The sequence below is a fragment of the Xyrauchen texanus genome, chromosome 42 (assembly GCF_025860055.1).
Source record: "Xyrauchen texanus isolate HMW12.3.18 chromosome 42, RBS_HiC_50CHRs, whole genome shotgun sequence".
Classification (NCBI taxonomy): Eukaryota; Metazoa; Chordata; class Actinopteri; order Cypriniformes; family Catostomidae; genus Xyrauchen; species Xyrauchen texanus.
Window position 1 is genome coordinate 16,202,244 of NC_068317.1, and position 15,026 is coordinate 16,217,269.

Genomic DNA, 15,026 nt, shown 5'->3' on the forward strand with positions numbered 1-15,026 from the left:
ACTTGAATACATTGTGCTGAGTACCCAACAGAATGTAGTATTACAAAGACATAATTAATGGCTTGCTAAAATGAAACAACAAATCACATTTATTTATCCCAGTTTTGTTGATTTGCAAATGAGCTGAAAGTATGAGGAACACAACAATCTACATAAACATGGTGACAGGAATTCAGTTGGCCATTGTAAATATGAATGTGTTGATATAGTGGCATTTTGTTTACATATCCGACTACATTGCTCAAAGGAGACCGATGGCACTAAATCAGCCTTACTGTTTAGGACTCTAGCTCACCCAGCAAAATGCCAGTATATTAAATCTGGAAAAAGAGCTGCAGCACCACAAAACATGCTTTTTCTTGTTTAAAATGAGAACAGCGCTCCTGAATGAAAAAAGGCTTCGGGATTCAGGGACACTAAAGATCAAATCTGTGCTTTGAACATGAACGAAGAACACGTGCAGAGAAAAGAGACAAAGAAAAAACTTATAACACAAGAATACACGCTCTGACACAGCATCACTTCATGGATTCACTCCAAAATAATATAGAGCAACTGAATGCTATTTTGCAATGAAATATGGATTCAGTAGATGGATGGATGGAAAACAAAGACAGATGCTTAGTAGGACTGTGGAAATCAATGTTTATTAAATGGAATATACAATGGACCTTCAGCCTGGATTAGCTCTTAAATCTCTTTTTGACATTCTTTAAGTGGCAGTCATTGCTAATTTTAGCACTCTTGATATCACCTGCCCACAGTCCTCCTAGATAACATGAGTGTATGCAAGCATGAATGTATGCTTGTGACTTTGCTGTGGTTTTATTTATAGAAAACCTCGACTGGAATTCCATAATATTCTTATTATTCAGTATATATATTCAAATCCATATGACCTTCTTTCTTCCATGGAACACAAAAGATGTTAGTTTACTTTCATTGCATCTTTTTGCCATGCAATAAAAGTGAATTTAGTGTTATTTTGTGTTCCACAGAAGACAGTCAGTCGTATGGGTTTAGAACAACATGAAGGTGAGTAAAGGATGATAGAATCATTAAATAAACACCTGTTTATTTTAATGTTCACCAATTCTCTTTTCATATTTACCATATCATGTTTCCAAATGCTTTGTTTTAGCAAATGCGTGCATCCTTTGGACCCTTTCAATGAAATCTCCATCCTTTCATGTTTATCTTGTGATCAGCATGCAGTAATCACATTGCTCTCGCTAACTAATTTTCACTCTTTATTAAATAAAATATTTAAATGAACAGGAAGTAGGAGCAAACCATCTGCCTGGGCATGCAGTAAAACTTCTACATGCAGTGCATGGCTGACATGATGACTGGATGTGGTTGCCATGCCAACGCTACAGCACTAGGTGCTTCTACACATCATCTGGCCCTGTGTTAACAAATGGCATTTACAAATCAAGCAGAATAAAGACAGCTATAGCACACAGGATCACATACACTCATTTAACGTGCACCCACACAAACACACACACACACATACAAACGTAAACACACTTATTCCAGAAAAGTAGGATACTGCAGTATGCGTGTTGTACGTTCAAGTGAAAGCTTTGTAAGCCTAAACATATGCTCATATCGGTTGTTGAGGAACTCGAAGTCTCTTGTACAACATTCGCAGAAACCTGTTTGAAGAAAGGTCACATCGCCTGGCAACAGAATACATCAAGCTCCAGCTGCAATTTTAATTAAGGCAGGACCGTTTCCTTCCCCTCGAAACCCTGCGTCATTTCCATCCATTCAGAAGCATGCAGTCGATACAGACAGGTGAATTGGGCAAGTTTTCTAGCCACCGAATTCATTAACGTATCCATATGGCCCAAACACACAATTCGTACTCTGGCATACATCTTATATTGCAATCTATGTTAAAAGGAATCATTAAACAATTCACTTGTTAACGTAATTATGTTGCTGTTCACTTGTGCAATATCAAAGCAAGGTTTTTGTATTCCATATGGCACTGTACGTCATATTGGGTCATATGTACAAGCTTTAAGCTCTCAGATAAGCACATAGGATTTTAACCCTACTGAATTATCTAATGTTCTTAGAATAAAGGTGGTGGCATTAAACAAAGGCCAGATATATAAAGTAAAGCACTGGGAATTGAATACAGATAAATTGGGATTAGTTTTAGGACTTTTTAGGACTAGTTTACACAGAAATGAATCTTTTGTCGACATTTACTCTCCCTCATGTCTTTGGAGATCTTTCCTTTTCAGGAAAAAAAAAAAGAGCACTTTAGCTGACAAGCTCCAAAATGACAAAAAAGCACCATTAAAATAGCATATATTTCAAGTCTTCTGAAGATATACGGCCGTTTTGTGTTAGAAACAGACAGAAATTTAGAACATCTTCCTTTCAGCTGTAGCTCTCAAATCAAACCTGAATTTCAGACTGTTGTTCACACAAAGCCACTGTATGGCATGTGAAGACTTAGAATAAAGTGCAAAAGTTGCATTAAACTGTTTTATGATTTGTTATTTGTTTTAAAATTAAAATAAATAAATTGTATATATATATATATATATATAGAGATACTGTATAGATATAGATATTGTACTGCTTGGTTCTGTGATTGGAAAATACAACATGATCAGACTTCAAGCGTGTATAGCAGATATAAAAAATTGGATGGTATTTCATTTTTTAAGTTAAATGCTGATAAAAATGTTGTTAGAATTGGTCATGATTTTTAAAAAAAGTAATATTGAGTAAGGACTTAGTCGTGTTGTCCAAAATATTCAGCAGGTAGTGAAACATTTGGCCGTCTATTTTGATACAACCTTCAATTCTGAAAATCAAGTCAGTTAAGGAACATTTCCAAGGTTAGACATGTTTTGAGTTTTTGGTATACAGCGAAGCTTATACACACTTTTAATGTGTCTCGCCTTGATTATTTTAATGCCCCATTTTCAACTTTAAATCAACACATTTTAGCATGGCTAAAATCAGTGCAAAATGCTGCAGCTAAACTTCTGACATATATGTCATATATAATATGATCTTCAAATCATATTATTGTAGTTTAAGCTAGTGGTCGACCGATATATCGCCAAGGCTAATAATTGGCCGATATTCTGAATTGTTTAAGTATTGGCATCGGCCGATACATTTTCCCTTTTCGACGATTTGTTTCTTGAGGGCTGTGGCAGGGCGGATCCTACACACCCGGTCCTGTATTAGGCTAATCAAGCCTCTGAGGTATAAAGGTCGACTGCAGAGACCCGGCCCCGCCCTCCGCCCTGCCACAAGGGCACTGAGGATCGCCTGTTGCATATGAAGCGACTGAGACATGTAAACGACCAGTCATGGTTCGATTTAATGTTACGTGCCATCGTGTTACTACAATAATAGACCAGTGTGCAACACAGTCTCATTTAAACGCTCCACATATCAGAGCTGCGACAGACGCTTTTGAGCTCATAATGTTGAAGTGCTCACCTGTTACATTCTACCTCTCTCTCCTCAACAGTTCCCAGTAACATTTAACTGTCTTGTCTAATGATAAAAGGGAAATATCAATAAATCTAATATCATATAGGCCTACCATCTGCAAATATATGCATGTCTTGTTTAAACAGTTGTCATTCACGAACCTCACAAAAAATCCAGCGTTTTCTTCCCTCGAACACTCATCTAATAACTTCCTCTGAAGCGCATATTCCATCAGCAAGAATCAAAAACTTCAGGATCAGGATCAAAAGTTTCTCTGATTCACAAATCACGACGGTCAGTCCGTGACAATCCAAGCAGGTGATCTAGGCCGTTTAAACTGTCAGGAGATTGTAGCTTGCGCTGGATCCACATGAGCGTGTGAATTCAACCAATGTAAAAGCACTTCATGTGTGCTATGAGTCAATGTCTTATTCATTATGCACTCTACATTGTACAACTGGTTTGATTTGGTATTTTTTGATAAAATGCAACTGCTAATGTGGACATGCCATCCATGGTTGCTGGACTAATGTGTGTACTGTTATTTCCTTCTTCCTACTATAATAACAATTTCTTCATGTGCAAATAAATTACAAATATTTGATGACTAAACAGAAATCAGAAGAATCTGCCATTTATAATACAATATTTATTTTTATTATTTTTTACAAAGTTAAAGTTTATTGTGAAATTTAGTAAATATAGTGCTAAACAAGAGTTTATTCATTTTTTTGCAATTTTATGTTTATGTTATACTATATTAAATTGTGTGATATATTGGCATTGTATCAGCCTATCGGCTACCCTGCTCTATTAATATCAGCATCGGCCATTAAAAAACCCATATTGGTTGATCACTAGTTTTAGCTACTTTGCATTAGTTACCAATACATTTTAGGATTGATTTTAAGATTGTATTTATCATATAAAAGGCATTACATGGTTTAGCAGAACATTTAAGACCTTACGAAACATCTTAGATCTTCTTGTCATGAACTGTTTGCTATCCCAAGATCCAGATACAAAACTAAAGGTGATAGAGCTTTTATAGTGAAGGCCCCACGATTATGGAACAGCCTGCCCTAGGATATTAGATTTGCTGAATCTGTGTCTGTATTTAAGTCTCATTTAAAAACTCATTTGTATAGACTTGCTTTTATCACTTTGTGAATGTGTTGTATTTTACAAAGTGTGTTTTGATTTTATGCTTTGTGACGCACTTTGTGCTTAATTGCTAAAAGGTGCTATAAAAAAATGTCAGAAAGGTTTGTAATGACAGAAATGTGCTGTTCCTGATTATTACTCTTCACTGAGATCTATTTGTTATTAATGTCATGTTGTTTCAAAAGGGAGGGTTAGGTTGGGGAGGTTGCATGTCAAAGCTGGCAGATGCCAAATTAATCTTTGCTTTAAACGAGATTGCTATTATGCAAATTACAATAATTTGTCTAATTTAAAACAGAGCTGACATTCTAATCACCCAGGAATGGACCCTACAAACTAATTACAGCTGTGGCAACATTAAGAGAGAAACTGAAATGTTATTATGCATGCTTTCTGTTTTCACCACAGTCCTTATGCTGGGAGACATTAATTAAAAATATGAATGCTGCGTCTATCAGTCTTTTTATGTGATGCTCATATTAAGCTCTGGTCAGGGGACTGTCGGAGAGTTCGGCATCAGCACGTTTAATTTTAGTGGTCGGGATGTGCTGGAGGGTAAAGTGGCTCTCACATTGGCCTGCGTTGAGCTGGATGTGGACAGGCTCCTCACTCATAACCTGTCAATATTAAGTAAACAGATGAGTGGGATTGGGCAACTCAGGTGACAAATGGTTTGTCGAACCAATCATTTTGTTCTTTCCTGCGAGTAGAAATCGGCAAGAGATTTTACACACACACTGTAAAAAAACTGTGTAGCAGAGCGATCTTGATTCTGAGCCTTCTCTGAAACCACAGCCTAAATTTCATGGTCTAATATTTTGAACAACATGTCTGATTAGATATTTAAAAATTAATCTCCAAAAGTTATTTTGACCTTTCCTGGTCAATTGGCTCATTGTGTGTGTGTGTTTATCTGTGTGCTTGTATGCGAGTATAGAACAAAGGCAGATGAGGTCATTGTTGTGATTGACGATAAACATTTGTGAACTCTATTGGCACGAAAGACAGATGACAGCCAGGCAGTGAAAGGCTACTGTGTCAACTGCTGCTGGCGTATGTATTTCTGTCCAGAGCTGATAAGTTGACTCCATCCTTGCCTTATTTAGTCAGTTGGAGTTCTGTGCTGCTGACACACCAGTGCATAAGAGAGAGAGAGAGAGAGAGACAGAGAGAGGGGGGGAGAGAGAGGGGGAGAGAGACAGTGCACAGGTCTGTATGTTGATTGAGCGTTTAAACACTACTCTACTGCCTCCTGTTTTAGGTGACTAATATCAAGTAGAGCTGAGTGTAATGGGAGAAGAGGGTGTGAGAAAGGTGGGCAGAAGAATTGAAGGGCTCTTCTACCTCTCTCAGTCTCTCATTCATAATCACTAGCATAGCCAGGGGAGCAGCAGGCATCTTTTGAAAGCATACAATTGGTTTTGGTGAGAAACTACCTGAAGTTCTCCATGCGAGAACTTGCATTGTTAAATGCTAAAAACAACTCATGGACATCAAGACTTTCACTGATATATGATTTAAATTTCAGATTTAAATCCAACCTATAGTCTCATAGAATGAACGTTACATTTTGCAAACTGACTGTTACGTGCTGAATTCTACATTCCGTTGCAGTTTCTTGGTGAAATTAACTCATTGTTGAGGCACTACAACAATTAACTGTCAAACAAAGCACGACTATAACGTCTGACAATGTCTTTATAAACACTTGTTTTTTTGCACTATTACTCACAAACAGCTATGTTATGATAAAAACTATTTTACTGTAGAGCATCATCTGAAAAACTATAAATGTTAACTTTGTATTAAAGACTCATCAACATTTACACACTTATTCCAGTGTGATTAGCTTCTCATCTGATAGAATGAAATTTGGATTCTGAATTACACGGTTTGAGACCAGTCAAATACACAAGCTGACACATGAGACGAGAGTGAGAAATGATGCGGTTGCTTCAGAAAATGTGCTATTCATTTCACATTTTGTTTTTGGTCACTATTGGTTAGGTTTAGACATTGGTTTAGGGTAAGGATGTCTGTTTTGTGTTTCTTCTTCACATTTGATTTTAGATCACTATTGGTTAGGTTTAGGTTAAAGTATGTTTTACTCAATAAAACCTTCTAATACTGACCTTATGACACCATTTCACTCGCTTTGGTGCCCCCTGCTGGACATTTTACTAGGAAACTGCAGCCAGATGTGTAATAAGGCACGTCATTTCGTTTTGCACAAATGTTGCCTCAGTCACGACATATACTGAATGTTCATGAGACCAGGCTGTTTAAATCATGTCATCATTATGATAAAACTATTTGGCCTAGGTAACCTTTCCTTTTAAGCTTCTCCTGATATTGTGTACAACCAGTCAAATTGTAAACACTGTTATCTTTTCTAAAATCCTGCCTTACCCTGATGTGAACCTGTAATATTTTGTAATTGCCCTGAAACCAAACTTTGATTTCCTTTCACAGTGAACCCATGCACACAGCTTAACCTTTCACACTAACCCCTTCTGTTGACCACAGCAAGAGCAGTGTCCCTGAATGGGGGGTAGTGTGGACTTGAACTCATAAGTGTATTACTGTATCAATTTACTCTATCAATCATTAAAGCCATGCTACCCAGCCAAGAGTGTAGCCTGCAAACAAGCTCTTGCTCAGCTGTAATGCAAGTAATACATAGTAAAATGGCTTTACTTTAATTTCATAGCACTGGTAATGACCCTGTAGCATGAGTCCTGTAACCCTGACCCACTGCTCAGTGAGTGAGAGGTGTAACCACAGAAGAGCCACTCCTGAGAGGGACAAATGCCAGATACTCAGCTCTGGCCCCATGCACACAAACAGGCTTTGCTATGTTCTGAGTGCATGTTGCATTCCTTTTTGTATAATAACTTACACAGTTTTGAAATACACAGCTACACTAAAATAGAGTGAAACTGGAAATAGCCTGCAAGTGCCACTTAAACCAACAAGCCTCAATTAGCCTACAGTATATACCCCTTTGAACATATTGCATCATGTTATGCATTTATTGACTGATTGATCACTAGCATGAGGCCAGGACATCAGGGACATGATACAACGGTACAACACAAATATATACATACACAGATATACAGAAAACACATACATTCCCCTTTCTGTGACCTTCAAATCATTTACTCAGGGCTGAAAGTACAAATTTCCACTGCTTTTAATCAATGTACATCACACTCATCTATTAAAAACTGCTACTCTTACAATAGAACTAGTTTATTGGAGTAGGGTTAAAGCTTGGCATAGCTGACAGTATTACACAAAGGTTGCAGGTTCAGTCCCAAGTACGGATGACCCATAAAAAGAGGATATATGTGATTATATTCCTGCTCTATTCACTGGGGAACTCGCCTTGTAATTACTGTCACGTAAACCACTTTGGATTAAAAGTAAAAGCTTAATAACTATTATCTAATTTATGTGTTGGCTTTGGATCAATAGTAGAAGGTAAAACCAGCAACACTTGTGTATAAAAGTATTTGAAATATTTTTAAACCAACAAAGTTACAATATTAAATTAAAGCTGCAGGCAGCGATGAATGGGCCCTCACACCCTGGTGCACGTTGGGGCTGCTGTTTTCCTGTTGCCAGTAGGTGGAACTATCACTATAACTGAATATCGGCATGTAGATGTATTCAAGCCGGTACTATTATCAAACATGTAAAGTTTGGGGCAGATTGGACATTGTCTGTATACGTTATAACAACTTCCTGTTTCATGGCGAAACATCTAACTTTGTCAGACCGTCACGGCCACAGCGTGCAGTGAAAACTCAAAAGCTTCTTTGCAATTTAGCATCGCCATGGCCTTTGGATTAGAATAACCAAATATGAAGTAGATCTGATGAAACCTCTAGGAGGTTGAACGTTTGTAGGTGGTGCTATTGAGCCATTTTGCCACACCTAATTCTGAAACCCATATCAGTACATTTTCACCACTTCTGATACGTGTGCAAAGTTTCACGAGTTTTCGAGTATGTTTAGGCCTAGGCGATAGGGTCCTTGCACCATCGGTGGCCTAAATATTATATTAGGAATCTTACAGGTAGGTTCAAAATACAAGTTAAGCAAAATCAACAGCGTGTGGCATAATATTAACACCAGAAAAATGTAATTCAACCCGTCCCTCCTTTTCTTTGAAAAAGCTAAATTCTGGCTTAGAGTGAGGCACTTACATTGGAAGTGAATGGGGGCAATCTGAAAACATTAAATACTCACTGTTTCAAAGGTATTGCCACACAATGCATGTTAATATAATTTTAGTGTGATAAAATCACTTACTAACCTTTTCTAAGTAAAGTAATTTTACAAATGTGTTGCCATGACAACATAAAGCTGTAAACCCTTAAACTCCAAATGTAACACAAAAACAATGATTTAAACAACTTAACAGCTGAAATAATACACACGTTTTAACAAAACAATTCTATATAAAATTATAAATATTCTATTTATAAAATTATAAGCTTCACATTTCTGCATTTAAACCCTGAATTTAGCCCCATTTACTGCCATTGAAAGTGCCTTGATTTTGTATTTATTTTTTTAAAGGGGGGAAAGAATTGCTCCATTTAACTTTCGAAATAGTTAAAATGTTTTTCCAACCTGAGCTTGAAGTCTATAAGGTCTATTGAAGATCGAAGAAGATTTAGGAAGTTTGACTATGTTATTAAAAAATGGCACAACCAGTCTGTCAAAGGAAAATGGGCACTTGTGTCCCAAAAACTTGTTTAGAATGCTATGAATTTGTGAACCTTGAATAAATGGTTTACCCAGGCATTAAATTGTCTGTCCAGTGCAGTTCTTGGCAAGAGAACAAACATCATAATAGTCTACTTGAGCTACATGACCCCATGACTGTTCCTTGTGCATCTGAGCTATGGACAAATAATAGACACCAATCCTCTAAAAGGTTGCTTGCACAACTTGCAAACTACACAACAGACATCCTGACAAACCATTGGATAAGACGAATCAAATAATAGCTGTTAAAATAAACTGATATGTGAACATTGTTGGTGTCTGAAGCTAAGTCTAAAAATACTAATATGGCATATGGTAAATGAATGATATGTAAATAGTTTCCCCAATGCAGCCATATGTCTGAACCATGCAGACATCCCAGCTTAACAGTACATGCAGTAACAATCTTGTGAATGTTACAGAAGCCTTGATCACTGGAGCATGAAAGCTATCGTGATCGCAAATTATATTTTATAAATTCCTGATAGCTGTACAGTTGTGTTGTTCGCATTTCTGTTACAATGTTCAGCCAAAACCTAAAGTAAAGGGTTAGTTCACGCAAAAATTCAAATTCTGTCATCATTCACTCACCCTTATGTTGTTTCAAACCCATATGATTTTCTTTCTTCTGTGGAACACAAAAGGAGAAGTTTAGCAGACTGTCCAAGCTGCTCTCTTCCATACAATGAAAGTGAATATGGACTATGTGTTACCAGGCTCCAAAAAGTACCATTAAGCACAATAAAAGTAGTGCATACAACTTGTGTGCTATATTTCAATATATTTCTTCTGAAGTCATTTGATTGCTTTGTGTGAGGAACAGACAGAAATTTAAGTGATTATTTAATATAAATCTTGTTTGTATGTAATTATTGGTAATTCTAATTCTTATGTAAAAGAGCAGCTTGGACATTCTGCTATAAATTTCTCTTTTTGTGTTCCACAAAAGGAGAGTCATATGGGTTTGGAATGACATGAGGGTGAGTAAATCACAGAATTTTCATATTTGGGTGAACAATTCCTTTAATAGACACCAAACACTAGGACTTTTAACCATTGAATTGTGCAGCAAAGGAGGTGCCCTACCTTGAAACTGCTATTTCCACTTTAGTTCTGGCGACAGCTGCTGCCCTTCGAGCCCCCTCCACAGCCCTGTCCACTTTCTCTTTAGTTTTGTGGTTTTTAAGCGGAATAAGCTGCTTCCTTATCCCACGCACCAATACATTATTCTTATACTTTCCCTCCTCTTTGGTTCCATCTGGAAATATTGTGCATCCGTATCCATGCCTCTTGTTGTTCATCCATTCCCCTTCATACTTCAACCCGTTGGATCGCTCGCTGACCCCAAACCCATTGCGTTTGTCATTCTTCCACTCGCCCATGTAGGACTCAGTGGTGGTGGCGTCCACATGGTCCTCCATAAGTATGCATTCATCAGGCGCCTCTCCATCTCCATAGCTGATGGTGGAGTTAGCGTCGCTTGAGCTGATGCGGCTCATGGTGGCGTCGCTTCGCGCCGAACTCCGCTTGCTTGAAATTGATGTTTTGGAGTCTGATTTACGTAGCTGTCGGAGGCTGCCAAAAATGGACCCGCGGCGGAACAAGCCCTTCTTCTTGCCGGTGACAACTTCGGTGTCACTGTGAAAATTCAAGACAAAGCCGCCACGGCTACCAACTGGTGTGTCCAGTATGGTCTCCTGCAGTACGGTGCCATTGCTCTGCACACTTCTTAGGGAGGTCAGGGAGGTGCGGAGCGGAGATCGAATAATTGTGGCTATTCCATAAGGCACACTCTGGCGCACACCATAGCCGTGTCTCATGCCCCCCATCCACTGGCCTTGATAAGTGCCTTATGAAGTAGAAAAGAAAATATTAAACTCATGTGCAATGTCACAACACATTAGGCTAAGTCAAAGAACAGCACACAGTGAATGTGTTTCATACTCTGAAGTTGGTCTAAAATAAATTATTCATCCAAATATTAAACATTTTGCAACCATTTCCAAAACCTAGTGAGCATCTTCCGGAGGCAGGATATCTTAAGCGTGCTACCTACACGAAGGCGGTTCCAAAAGGTACTGTAGGTATCTTAATTATGCTGCCTCTTAAGATATCTTGTTTTGGCCAGATTCTAAGGCAGCATAAGATGTATCCTTCCCAGGTAGGTGATCCCAGAATGCACCATGATGAGCTCGCTGGAAAAATAAATCCAAGATGGCGGATCGAAGCAAGATAAATTTGTATTTTATATATATATATATATATATATATATATATATATATATATATATATATATATATATATATATATTTAAAATCCTTTCACAATGGAAAAGTATCAATAAATAACTGTTTAATATGAAACAAAACAGACTATTTTCTCCAAAATGTGTGTGTACTGTGCATATTTATGCTCATTTATGCGCCTATGTACAGCATTCCCAAATCACTCTCTGATGAGGCATAATTTCAGTAAGGATGCTGCCAATGTAGGCAGGAGACAGAGAGGCAGCTCACTACGTTTTGGAACATACCAAATGTCTTATGGATTTGGAACAATATGAGGGTGAGTAAATGATGACAGAATTTTCCTTTTTGGGTGAACTTTGCCTTTAATGATAATCTTGCATTAACATAATGAATAATAAAACAGGATTTGTTGCAGTGAATTCATGATTAATTACTGAATAATTATAACACCATATGGAGCTATAATTGCAATGATAAAATACACAATATTATTTAATGCGCTAATAATATACTAGGCTACGAACTGTCCAATGCCAGTGCAAATATGTAAATAATGCCTTCAGATGACCAATTAGTCATGGCTAACTCTGGTTTTGAAGCGTGTAAGGTTGATATCAGTTTTCGTCCACCTAATCAATTCTAATGGGTGTCAGATTCTTTAGGCAGATGCTAACATCTTCAATCACAAGAAATGTTGAGAGACAGACTGTACTTGATTGTATATTTGAGATGCAAAGATTTTTGCAGGGTAAAAAAAGGTTTTGTCAGCTAACCTTAAAATATACTTCATGTGATAACATCTAACTGAAATAGTTTTATTAAAATCAAAGAAATGGTTGAATAAGTTATTACTGAATAAGCATGAATATCTGTTCATGTTTTCTTTTATGCTATTAGTATTATTGCTTTTATACCCCCCAAAAAGGTTAAAGACATATATAACTGGTTGGAACAGCATACATTATGAAAATTGTATTTCAATTGTCAAAAGTTGGAAATTGTTTATGTCAAATACTATGTACAAAGACTATGTCAAACATCGCAAATACATTTCCACTACACACTTGATCTGAGCTCACTCTCCAACCAGCCTCAGAGACAAACAACACACATCTCTCAATCAGCGAGGATCTTTAGGTAACTAATGTATACAATATTTTAAGTAAATGTTGGCTATCACTTTGCAATAGAATGCCATGCACAAATGATATTGCAGTTCAAGTTAATTAGACAATCTTGCTTCCATTAAAACAATAGTTCATCCAAAAATTCACCCTCAGGCCATCACAGATGTGTATGACTCTCTTTCTTCAACAGAACTCAAATTAAAAAATGTTTAAAGAAATATTTAATCTCTGTAGGTCCTCATAATGCATGTGAATGGTGACCAAAATGTTGAAGCTCCAAGAAGCACATAAAGGCAGCATAAAAGTAATCCATGTCTTGTGAAGCGATCTAAGTGGTTTGGGGGTGAGGAACAGACCAAAATATAACTCATTTTTCACTACAAATTGTGAAATCAGGAATCTCCTTAGTGAATCATGATTTGAAGCTTGATTAAAATCAAGTGTAATCGAGCTTAAAAATTATCATGCCTAGAGACTGCAATTGCAAAATGTACAGTGAAAAAATAGTTACATTTTAGCCTGTTCTTACTTAAAATCGATTAGATTGCATCAGAAGACATGGATTAAACCACTGGAGTTGTATAGATTACTTTAATGCTGCCTTTATGTGCTTTTGGAGCTTCAAAGTTTTGGTCACCATTCACTTGCATTGTTTGGACCTACAGACCTGAGATACTCTAATAAAAATCTTAATTTGTGTTCTAAAGAAGAAAGAAAGTCACACATCTGGGATGGCATGAGGGAGAGTAAGTGATGAGAGGATTTTCATTTGTGGGTGAACTATTCCTTTAAGTAGCACGTGCAACCTGATATATGATGTGCATTAAAAAAAAAAAAACTTTTATTTTACACTATTCACTGTTTCTAATAACCTGACAGTTGGTCTCGAAAATAAGCACACCAATATTTGCACTTACCACCATCCCCATAGGTCTCGACCCCGTACCCATCCTGTAGTCCATTACTCCACGTCCCATCGTATCTTGCAGGGGTATTGATGCTCTGCCGAACTCCATAGCGACCCTTAAACCCGTGACTCCACTCCCCACGATAGAGCCATTTCCCCTTGGTCTCAACACCCAGCCCGTGTCGTTTACCCTGCGACCAGTAGCCATGGTACGTGTTCCCGCTGGGCCAGGTGTAAACCCCAACTATCTCAAAGCCGTGGGACCAGGAGCCGGCGTACTCGCCTTGACCCTTGGGTCCCGTGCAGATGCCTTGTCCGTGGGCTTTCCCGTCCTCCCATCCGCCACAGTAAGTGCCTCCATCGTCGAAGTCGAACCGTCCGCCCGTCATTCAGAATGCGATGCGAATAAAAACAGCCGTAACGTTGCCGCGCGCTTCTTCTTCTTTTCTTTCTCTTTCATTAAATCTTCTTTTTCCAGCAGACTTCAGAAGCAACGATGACAATAGGTCGACTGTGGGAGAAAGAATCACAATGGAGATGTTTTGAGAGTATGAATGAGGAGGCAGGCTCAGCTCAGTGCATCATTACCGCCGCTGCGCTTCACCCACTCCCTCCGCTCGCAGGCGCTGCGCAGAGCAGACACAACGAGACAGCAGACAGCGATGACAGACACCGCCAATCCTCGCGCGTCATTACTCTGGCCCCGCCTACTTCACCCCTCTGCGCTAATTGAGAAGAAGCAGGTTGCGCGTGAGCCTTTTGAAATAGCTACTGCTGGTAGAAAATATGCCAAAGTTCAAATGGCAGCGCAACCTGATTCAGAAAGCGCCTCCTGTGTTACGGACAGGTGATTTTCTCTGGAAGGCTGTCGAAAAGGCTGCATTATCTTTGATAAAGGCATTATGTTTGGAAGTAGGCCTATACTTATGTGGTGAGCTTTATTAGCCATTTGTTTTTATCTCTTTTATATTTTATCTATTTTTTTTATTATTTTTTAACACTGTGGTTATTTTTATCTGTGTATGGGTGCTTCTTACTTTATAGTTCAGTCAAATCTCACAGTTTCTCCATGACATGGATAGGAGAAATACAGTTGTCATAAAACTGCATGGTTTACTAAATAAAACCTACAATTTAGGGGCCTACGTCAAATTATAATAACGGCCTATGCCATTTTTTACCAATACAGTATACTCATATGTCTCCAAGCCTCTCTTGTGTGAAATAGATTATTTCTATGATTAGTCTTTTTCTATAATATCTTAAATGAGAAAAAAGCTGTAGATTTATAAACATAGACAGATCTCATCCAATAGTGA

The 15,026-nt window shown here is 37.9% G+C and overlaps 1 protein-coding gene across 3 annotated transcripts in view; it reads right to left on the bottom strand.

The window, feature by feature from the left end:
* The window catches only part of jph1a (junctophilin 1a), a 47,546-nt gene extending 33,208 nt beyond the window's left edge, over nt 1-14,338 (bottom strand). For 2 of the 3 annotated variants that reach the window (XR_007969472.1, XM_052115382.1), the window contains exons 1-2: nt 13,718-14,338; nt 10,510-11,272 (exon numbers count right to left, since the gene is read on the bottom strand). Coding sequence is in view for 2 of the 3 variants with exons in the window: in XM_052115382.1 (XP_051971342.1) it covers nt 10,510-11,272; nt 13,718-14,096 (1,142 nt within the window). In the remaining variant the exon portion in view is untranslated. Of the gene's footprint in view, nt 1-10,014; nt 10,052-10,509; nt 11,273-13,717 lie in introns of those variants that run through there. The other variant, XM_052115384.1, reaches the window with a different exon arrangement.
* Nucleotides 14,339-15,026: the final 688 nt, after the last annotated feature.